The following is a 10550-nucleotide window of genomic DNA, read 5'->3' on the forward strand; positions in this document are numbered from 1 at the left end:
AAAGAGTTGATTGGGGGCACGGTGGCTCCCAACTGTAATCCCAGCACTTTGGGAGGCTGAAGTGGGCAGATCACTTGAGGTCAGGAGTTCAAGGCCAGCCTGGGCAACATGGTGAAACCCTGTCTCTATAAAAAATACAAAAATTAGTCAGGCATGGTGGCCCACGCCTGCAGCCCAGCTATGCAGGAGGCTGAGGTAAGAGAATCGCTCGAACCTGGGAGATGGAGGTTGCACTGAGCTCAGATTGTGTCACTGTACTCCAGCCTGGACAACAGAGTGAGACTCCGTCAAAAAAAAAAAAAAAAAAAAAAAAAAAGTCAAGGACACTGTCAACTAGGAAGGCCCAAGAATGACAAGAGAAACAGGTGATGAACAAAATCCCAAAGAGATTTGTCCACCAGGCACAGGGCCCAAACTTTCTTCTCAAACGCAGATGCAATTTTAGGACAAAACAAAAAACACTTAAGCTGTTTCCTTAACCAGGTCTTCTAGAACACATTCCAGAAATACTCATCGTAGTCCTCTATAGAATTTGACTCTAACCATCTGGGCTGGGGCCGACACAGGGGCATCAATGGGAAGACACAGCAACACCCTCAAGTGTGTACGGACATGCAGGAGTGCCATCAGCAACAGTTCTTTAAAAAACTACCCAACTGCTGCCTTGCCCTGAGGGCTAATCTCAGAGAAAGGATCAGGGACAGGCAGGCAGTGCAGCCTAGCAGGTTCTAGAAAACCAGTAGCTACTTGCCGATGGTGGCAACATACTCAGAAGTCCCAGAGGCTTCATTTGCTCATCTGGTTCCTGTGACCCAGGAACACATGGAATGGATTCCACCTACCTCCCTGCTTTGCTCTGATTCCTTCACTGCCAGCCCTACTCCCTGGAAGAGGAAAGAGAAAGGCAGGCACTACACTTAAGGCCCTATCAAGACGCTACTTATCAGCCCCCACCTGACTTCTCAAACTGTGCGGCAGCCGAGGGGCCTTCTCTGCAAGCCAGTAGTGGTAAAAGGGGAAGGGCACGATCCAGAAGGTGGTCAGGCACATGGTGCTGCCCGGAGGGACAGGTCTAGCGCAGCTGTGTGGGTCAAACTCCTGAGGTCAACACAGAAGTCCTCCCAGAGAGAAATGACCCCTCAATGAACACAGAATTCTGAGACAATTAGTCCTCCTGCCCCATCCTGTAGCAGCAAGTGCCACAAGTTACACTTTAGTTTTCCTCTTCTTTACAGTCTATTTCCCTTCATGCCTCAGTGAGGCAGGGAGGGTGAAGGGGCAGTGTGGAGCCTGGAGGCCCGTGGCTTTGAGAGACCCAAGTCTTACCATCCTGTTTTCACAGATGCCTGCTGAGAGGGCCCTGACCACAGTCTTACACAAACTCACAGCAAGCACAACTCAATCACAATAACTTCTTTTTTTTTTGGAGACAGGGTCTCACTGTGGCCCAGGCTGGAATGTAGTGGCGCCATCATGGCTCACTGCAGCCTCAACCTCCAGGGATCAACTGATTCTCCTGGCTCGGCCTCCTGAGTAGATGAGACTAAAGGTGTGCACCACCATGCATGGCTAATTTTTTCTTAACAATGTAGAGACAGGGTCTCACTGTTGCCCAGGCTGGTCTTGAATTCTTGGACTCAAGCGATCCTCCTGCCTTGGCCTCCCAAAATGCTGGCATTATAGGTATAAGCCACCATGCCCAGCCTCGGGATTTTTAAGAGTAAAATTAAATCAGATGCTAGAGTCTAATAAATCTTTGATAATTTTCCTTTCCTTTGTACTTCTGCAAAAAGGAATCCTTCACAGTACTGGAGAAAAAAGATTTCAAATAACAAAACTGAGAGTTCTGTTGTTTTCAAAGTAAAACGTACCATAAACTTTACGGAAATGCAGTAAATTAAAAAGAAGAGGCCTCTGACTGGAACCCTTTCTGAGATGGGGGAAAGAGCAGGGGCAACAGGCAAGATGCCCTGTCTGGAAGAAAGAGACCCAAAAGCCTGCTGTATCCTGTCCTCAGGAGCACCACTCACAAGGCCACCCCTGGCCGGCTGTGCCCTGAAGGGCTGTCTTCACGAACAGTCACCCTGCACCCCATTGGCAGTGGACAGTTTTGAAGCTCCCACTACTTTCCACAGATATTCTGGGGGAGCTAAGTAACCAATGGAAGAACACTGCATCCACCTGGTGTTGCCATCCATGGAACGAAATGCTGGAGGCACAGCCCGAAGCGGGCAGGAGAATAGAGGCAACAAGGCCCGCTGGGAGCTGGGCAGGGTGCAGGGAGCCCAGAGGCCCCGACTCACCTGTGCTTGCTGTCCTTTCCATTCCCACGAGCACACTGCCCCCCTCACCCCCGCTCCGACTGCTCTGTGCTGAGGCTGCCTTTCGCGGTCTTGTTCTGCAAGGGGGGGAGAGGGCATGGAAGGGGAGGCTGACACAGGCAAAGCCAGGAGGAGACAGACAGGTGGGAGAGGATAGAGCGGAAATCAGGGGGGGCGGAGGGAGGACAGGAGTGGCACACAGAAAAGGAAAGAAAAGGCAGAGTCAGTCCTGATGACAAACAGGAGACATTCAGACAGGGTTTTCTGAGGCAAAATGTGACCCTTAAAAAGGAGAGTTCTAAAAATAACATGCAAATTAAATAAAAATAAAGAGAATATAAAATCCTGTGATGGACCCTCCCATGAAATAATTATTTTAAAAAAGCATAAGCAAGCATCCTTCAGGAGCATTTTGAGGACAGACCTCTCTGGACGACAACCTCCTAGTACTTTGGGCCCTACTAGATTTAAGACTGCGTGTGACCAGTGACCACCAGGTGTCAGTGTGACCTCAGCCAGAGACATAGTGCAGCCTCTGCAGGAAACATCAGGTGGCGGTGGTTTCCGTTTTGATCCTTTCTTGGGGCTCCCTCTCCATATACACCCTCCCCACACATATATGTGGTATCCACAAACAGGTCATTCACCCCTCACCTCACCCTTTCCTAAAGGAAGTGACCACAAGACCACCTTCTAAATAAACTGGGAAGTAGAGCTGAGGCAGCCTATTCACTGTGCATCAGGCTGCTTCTGCAGAAGCACAGCCTGGAAGAGACCATGAGCTTCCCCAGAACCTTGGGGTCAGCTCAACGTCTAGTCTGGGAAGATGCCTCTACATAGGCCTCAAAGGCCAAGAACCAGTCTTACCTAACAACCTGTGAACTGTAACCTAAAGTGGAAATCAGTGGCTTGATCGAGTTTGATCTTTTCACTTCTCTTAATGAATAGACAAACACACCCCTGCTCCAAAATACATTTCTTCTGGCATCCTCAGACCACTCAGAGTGCTGGCCCCATGCCACAGGTCTCCCCTCAGCATCATGCCCCTCCATGTTCCCAGGTCCAGGAGCGGATTGGTAGCCGGAGGCACAGGTGGGGACAGGTGTGGGTGAGGCCCTACAACACTTGGTCCTTGGGTCTTTCAGAAGGAGCCACCCTTGATCCCATCCCCGCTGGTAGCTCTTGGGGCCCCTGACTCACCTTGTGCTTAGGGCACCTCACCGAGAAGTTCTCCTCATGTAGCAAACAATCTGCAAGACAGAAGGGGACAGTCAGATGGAGACTTTACAGCTGGACGCAGGTGTGCTCATGCTGGCTGGGACTGAGAGGGTCAGGCAGGAGGTACCTACAGTGTTACTTCTAACAGGAAAGCATTAGAGACAACCCAAGTGAGTATGATACCTTAACATGATGGAACATCCGTCACTTAAAAAAAACATTCATGAAACAAAACTGCTTGAAAAAACCAGGATATACAAATGTATAAATGCACTAATTTTATTAAAATGTGTATATACCTTAAAAAAACAGACTAGGGGCTGGGTATGGTGGCTTACACCTGTAATCATAGCCCTTTGGAAGCCTGAGGCAGAAGGATCACTTGAGTCTAAGAGTCAAGGCCAGCTTGGGCAACAGAGTGAGACCCTGTTACTATTAAAAAAGACTGAAAGACTGGGTGTGATGGCACTTGCCTATAGTCCCAGCTACTTGGGAGGCTGAGTGGGAAGATTGCTTGAGCTCAGGAGTTCAAGGCTGCAGTGAGCTATGATCACATCACTGCAACATAGCCTGGGCAAACAAGACTGTCTTTAAAAAAGGCTGGGTGTGGTGGCTCATGCCTGTAATCCTAGCGCTTTGGGAGGCCGAGGCGGGTGAATCATGAGATCAAAAAATTGAGACCAGCCTGTTCAACACAGTGAAACCCTGTCTCTATTGAAAATATAAAAATTAGCTGGGCATGGTGGTGTGTGCCTGTAATCCCAGCTACCTGGGAGGCTGAGGCAGGAAAATCGCTTGAACCAGAGAGTTGGAGGTTGCAGTGAGCTAAGATGGTGCCACGGCACTCCAGCCTGGCAACAGAGCAAGACTTCATCTCAAAAAAAAAAAAAAAAAAAAAAAAAAAGACTGAAAGGAAATCTATGAATACATAACAATCATTCTCTTTGGGTAATAAGATACAGCTGATTTAAATTTTATCTTTTCTATAGTCCCATGATATCACCAATAAATGCTATTTTAAACAACCTTGATTCTAGGCTAACCCCATTTCTCAGGCTCAAGCCAAAGCCTCCTTGTAAAAACACTTGAAAATCTGGAATCGTCTTTTCTTCTCTGTATAGAGAAAGCCCAGGTGTGTGAGACAGAAAGGTGGCCAGGCCTGAGAACCCCACTGTCACCTTTGCCCTATGACCCATGGAGACACAGAAGTCTCCAGTACAAATCACACGATCCACCCTAAATGCTTCAGAGGAAGGTAAAATCCTGTGAAGATGCTTTTAATCCTTGGAGGAAAATGATTCATTCCAACTTGTAACATGATGACAGCATCCTGGATGGCAGCAAGGACACATCTGCCTCCAGGTGAGTTGAGCTCTCACACAAGGGTAGTGCAGATCAGGGCAAGGAAATCTAATTAATGAGTTCACTCTGCACACCACAGCTCCTGGAGACTGACAGCCAGGTCACTGGTGCAAGACGTGGTGGCAGAATGTTAATAAATATTGATAACACATTCTCAGAGAGCTCCCAGGCACCATGGCAAGAGGCAGCCATGGTACTTACACTTGTTAAATTTAAACTGAGATCCAGACTAGCAGCCTGTGTGCCCACAGATTCAAGTGCAATAATAATAAGCAAGGAACATACACATGAAGACTTTTCAGGTCCCAGTATCCTAAAACAAGTAAAAAAGACTCTTATATTTGGCCAGACCCGGAATATCACAGCCTTTCGTTGGAGCCCGTGAATATCTAAGAGAGCGGGCAGCAACCTTCTTGGCTTTGTGGGCCCAAGAGCTTAGCAAGTTATCACTAACCTCCAACCCTCTCCCCCAGCAAGCAACTAGCAAGGCAGTAAATGAAATGTGTTAATTTAAAACCCACAAGTACATAGTGTGACCAAGACTCCTGCTGCTCCAATCTGCCAGAGAGTTTATAAACAGCGGGAGCCAGACAACTGGAGCTCAGGGGACATGCTCTCTTCTTACCTGGGCTCCAGTAGCAAGCACTATGCTGGCTCAGTCTCTACTTTGAGCCAAAGAGACACAGTACAGCACATGTTGTTATGGCCGTGCTTATGCCACAGGGGTTTATACAAATGAGGATGGGGACCACATGAGTGGCAAAGGGTGCTATCAGAAAGGCGCAGGTGGCTCAGCTTCCTCACAGCCATGGAACAGTGACTAGCTGTGATGGACCATTAATAAAACACGCCTAATGTTAGGAAATAGGTTCCCTCTGAGTTAGAAGCAGAAACCAGTAAGACACTGTAAGTGCACACTAAAGACAACTTGAAACTAATGCTAGATACATCTGGAAATGGAAGTCTCCTAAAGCAATCTGCCTGAGGCAGTGTCCATCTTTGACAAGGCCTCCCATGCACAAACACTGTGCAGACAATGACCCCTTCTGTTCTCATACATGCCCACAGGCCGTCAGGAACTGCAATTCAGGTTTTGGCAGGGGCCAGAACCATAGCTAGAAAGCTCAGAAACCTGGAGGGCACAGGGGAGCTTCTCTTACCAGTCCCTGCTGGGAGGGAAGAGTGAAGGGCAGTAGGTATAGTAAAACCTCTTCTGAGCACTCTGAACAGGCAACTGCACCTACATGGCCAGCCAGTCTTGGTCTCTCAATCTCTGTTCTTCCAAGGCCCAGGCACTGTCCTATACCGTCCAGAGGGCCCAGTCAGCATTCTGCACAGTGAAGTCAAAGTAAACAGCTTGCGAGATCATCCAAGCTCAGAAAGACCCACGAGATGGCCTAATCAACAAGATGGCTTGCAGACACAAACATCAACACCCCAGAAGAGAAGGCCACTTTCATTCATCTCTTTAAACTCAAAGGCAGGGTGGATTTACTGAGCTCCTCATTACAAGCTCTGTGAAGCTTCAATATCCGCATGCATCCACCTGCTCCCAGGTTGAGGATGGTGGGCTCAAGGAGGGAGGTGGGAAAAACAAGATCTAATGTCCTCTGGATCTGTTGGGTACCAGATACACTCAAATTCACCTACACTCTACCCCAGTGCTACTGTTATTCCTCATGTTGGCACATTGCAGGGCTTGGGACACAGGGGCCTGCCAGCCCCACCCTGCCTTGCTGAAGGGTAGGTTCAGGCTCCTGGGCCATAAGGAGGGAAATATGGGGCTCTTGGCACTGGGACTGGCTTCTGTGATCCAGACAGCTGTCCTTCAGGGAGGACCCAGACCACCAGCATTTCCTAACAACCCATCCAGGGCTCTGACTGCACTAGCAAGATCAAAGTGTGCAGCAGAGATAGCAGCTTTAAATTGCTGCTGCAAAGACAGCTGCAGAAAGTAGAATTCCCAGCTGTGTTTTTTCATGAGAGTAAAAGAAAAAACCCTCTATGCAAGGTTCTTTATGCACAGTGGAATTATTAATGAGCTACCACAGCCTGTTTCTCTCTTCTGTCTTAATTGTTGGGGCTCACTTTAATAAATGTATTAATTTTTTAAAAAAAACCAGAGCTCATGCTCTTGTCACTGTAACCCCCATCTGGAGCCAAATCCTGTGCCTGTGACAAAACAAGCAGCACAGAACAGCTGACCACGACGTCAGAAATGCAGGATGGACATCAGGTGGGGGAAGGCGGCAGGCGGCACAGATCTTCATGAAACAGAGATTCTGTTTCTATGGAGACATCCCAGTAATAAAAGTTTTCCATGAGACATCAACAGCTCTTTCAAGATTTGGGTGGTTGACAGCAAGGTAGAGCTGAAAATGTTATACTGCTCCTTACTCCATAGGGAGATTAGGGATTCTTAAATCAAGGACCTATTTTAGTTATGATTAGAAAGAAAAGTCAATCAATAAACCTGTTTCCTGGATACAAAGTTACATCATACACAGAGAGCAATTTCCAAGAAGACTGTGTGGAATAATACAAACATCCATCCCCACAGAGCAGTGCAGGCCTCTGGGTCACTGTGACTTGGGTCATCAAAAAGACCGCAATGACCAAGACATGGTCATCTTGTGAAGCTGCCTCTGGTCCCAGCTCTCCAAATGAAGGAGCATAGTGCACAGCAGCAGAGGCAGCAAAGCCAGAGGCCAACAGCCCTGTCTTTACTCCTCCCAACCCCAGACCCTTCTGTCTCTTTGGGACAGTCAGCCACCAACTTCTATTAAATAGAGATGCTATCGGCTTAACTAGGCAGGCTACCAAGATGGGCCCCCCAAAACAGAAAATGATAGATACCATTTACTCACAAGCCCTCAATAAAGAAGGTCCTGTGCTTCTCTGTTGGTGTGCTGGGGTGGCAACCTGGGCAAGCTTCCATTAGAGGAGAGGATGTTCCAGTGCCCTATGGCCCTTTCCAAAGAATCCCAACCCATACCACCTGAACATGGATTGATGAGGGTAGCTCTAAGCCTGTGCTGTTCAGCCACTAGCCATACATGGCCACTTAGGTTAAAATTTAAAAAAAAATTCATTAGCCGGGCGCGGTGGCTCAAGCCTGTAATCCCAGCACTTTGGGAGGCCGAGGCGGGTGGATCACGAGGTCAAGAGATCGAGACCATCCTGGTCAGCATGGTGAAACCCCGTCTCTACTAAAAATACAAAAAATTAGCTGGGCATGGTGGCGTGTGCCTGTAATCCCAGCTACTCAGGAGGCTGAGGCAGGAGAATTGCCTGAACCCAGGAGGCGGAGGTTGCGGTGAGCTGAGATCGCGCCATTGCACTCCAGCCTGGGTAACCAGAGCAAAACTCCGTCTCAAAAAAAAAAATAAATAAATAAATAAAATAAAAAAAAATTCATTTCCTCAGTCCCACTAGGACTCAATGGTCACATCTGGTTTGTGGTTACCACATTGGAGAGTGCAGAGCTAAAGCGTTTTCATCACTGCAAAGCTGAACTTTGCTGCCTGACATCTTAGAAACTGCACTAGAAGGCAGGCTATGAACCAAGAGCAGGGACAACCTCCGGGGTGGGGGAGGGGACGCCCTTGCTGAAGTGTGCTTGGGTGGGATGTGGTACCTGCCTGTCCTGTCTGCTCACCCTAATGTATCCCTGAACACAGCCTCAGTTGGGAGACCACTTCTTACCCAGCTGCCAACTGGGAGAGTCAACACTCAAAGTATTCCCAATATAAAATAAACCATAAAAAAATACTTAAAAATCCTCATATGTAGCTGGGCATGATGGCACATGTCTGTAGTCCCAGCTACTTGGAAGGATCGCTTGAGTCCAAGAGTCTGAGTATAGCCTGGGCAACATAGTTAGACCCTGTCTCAAAAAAAAAAAAAAAAAAAAAAATCACCGAAAAGCCATTTTCTTCAACTAGAAACAAAAAACTTATTTGTATTACCACTCCCCCTTTCCTAGTCACTAGACTACAGGAAGAAAACACAATGTTCTGATGTAACTACGGGTAATGAAAACGAGAAAAGGCAACTGGTTGGCTCTTTTAAAAACTTATTTTTATTTGAACAGACCAGTTCTCGCTATGTTATCTAAGCTGAACTTGAATTCCTGGCCTCAAGCAGTACTCTAGCCACAGTCTCCAGAGTAGCTGGGATTACAGTTGTGAACCACCATACCTGGTTAACTGGTTAGCTCTTGAGAAGGATTTAACTGCTGTACTACTGAATATGGCAGACCATGACCCAGGGTAAATTACAACTTAGACTCAACATGAAAACATTTGGAGGCGAAAAGAGAATGAAGGGGATGGATTAAAACCCAAACTTCCTGCACGGATATTTTAAGGCTTTTTTTTTTTTTGAGATGGGGTCTTACTCTGTTGCCCAGGCTGGAGTGCAGTGGCCCAATCACGGCTCATGCAGCCCCTCCTGGGCTCAGATGATCCTTCCATCTCAGCCTCCTGGGTAGCTGGGGCTACAGGCAAGAGTTACCATGCCTGGCTAATTTTTTTTTATTTTTTGTAGAGATGGGGTTTTGCCATGTTGGCCAGGCTGCTCTCAAACTTCTGGGCTCAAGTACTCTTCCCATCTCAGCTTCTGAAAGTGCTGGGATTACAGGTGTGAACCACTGCACATGGCACTCTATTTCTGATTTCCTATTTTTCCTCTGATCAAGTAGTGCCTTGGCATCAAGCTGCCCTTCAGTGCACATGTATGTGTGAACACACACACTTATAAGAATCTAACTGGCAACAGCGCTGTCCTCTATACCTCTCTTGTTCTTTTTAGCTGTTTCTCCTACAGAGGCTTGGAGAGAAAAGAGGGAAGCGGGAGGTAAGGGCAAGGAGAAGGATGTGGAGGAATGGAGACATGCTGACACAAAAGTCAGGAGCTGCAGTAACTGCTGTGCTGGAAGGAAGGGTGGGCAGGATGAACTCTGAGACCTGATCCAAGTCTGGCGGCCCCACTCCGTGTGCGTTATGCCTCTTGCCTGTTCCCATCATGCAGTCAGCCATACCCTCTTCCCCTTCCCATCATATTCAAATCAAACCCCACCTCCTAGGGACAGCAAAGCTGCCTCCATGGAAAGCCCTGCTTCCCTCCTGGGGAAGCACAGAGAGGGGGCACGCAGATGACAAGTACCATGCTACTTGCTGCCTTCTCCCACCACTTTTCCTCAAATGTGACCACAGGCATTATGGGGGCTGCTTGGGTGTGATGGTTTTAGACACATCTAATGCTCAAGAAATAACAAGAAGACATTATGTCAAGCACAGAAAGTTAAAAGCTGCATGTTCTCACTCACGTGGAAACTAAAAAAGCTGATCTTATAGAAGTATTAATAAAAAGTAGAACAGAGGATACTAGAGGCTAGGAAGGGGAAAGGAAAGGAAAGGAAAGGAAGGGGTAAGTAGAGATTTGTTAAAGAATACAAAATTACATCTAGATGGGAAAAATAAGTTCTAGCGTTCACTACAGGATGACAACAGTTAACAACAATGTATTGTATAGTTTCAAATGACCAGAAGATACCAAATGTTCCCAACATGATGTTTGAGATGTTGGGTATGCTAATTACCCAGGTCGGATCATTTACACACACACACACACACACACACACACACA

At 47.5% G+C, this 10550-nt stretch overlaps 1 protein-coding gene across 3 annotated transcripts in view; it reads right to left on the reverse strand.

The window, feature by feature from the left end:
• TCF20 (transcription factor 20) overlaps positions 1-10550 on the reverse strand; it is a 110916-nt gene that overhangs the window by 6685 nt on the left and 93681 nt on the right. The window contains exons 4-5 of one of the 3 annotated variants that reach the window (XM_032270203.1): positions 3522-3571; positions 2304-2398 (exon numbers count right to left, since the gene is read on the reverse strand). In XM_032270203.1, the coding sequence (XP_032126094.1) occupies positions 2348-2398; positions 3522-3571 (101 nt within the window). In that variant the 3' untranslated portion in view covers positions 2304-2347. Of the gene's footprint in view, positions 1-2303; positions 2432-3521; positions 3572-10550 lie in introns of all 3 variants that reach the window. The other 2 variants (XM_032270202.1, XM_032270204.1) reach the window with 2 other exon arrangements.

This window comes from Sapajus apella, unplaced genomic scaffold (genome assembly GCF_009761245.1).
Source record: "Sapajus apella isolate SASKATOON/1434 unplaced genomic scaffold, GSC_monkey_1.0 scaffold205, whole genome shotgun sequence".
In the NCBI taxonomy this organism is placed as follows: Eukaryota; Metazoa; Chordata; class Mammalia; order Primates; family Cebidae; genus Sapajus; species Sapajus apella.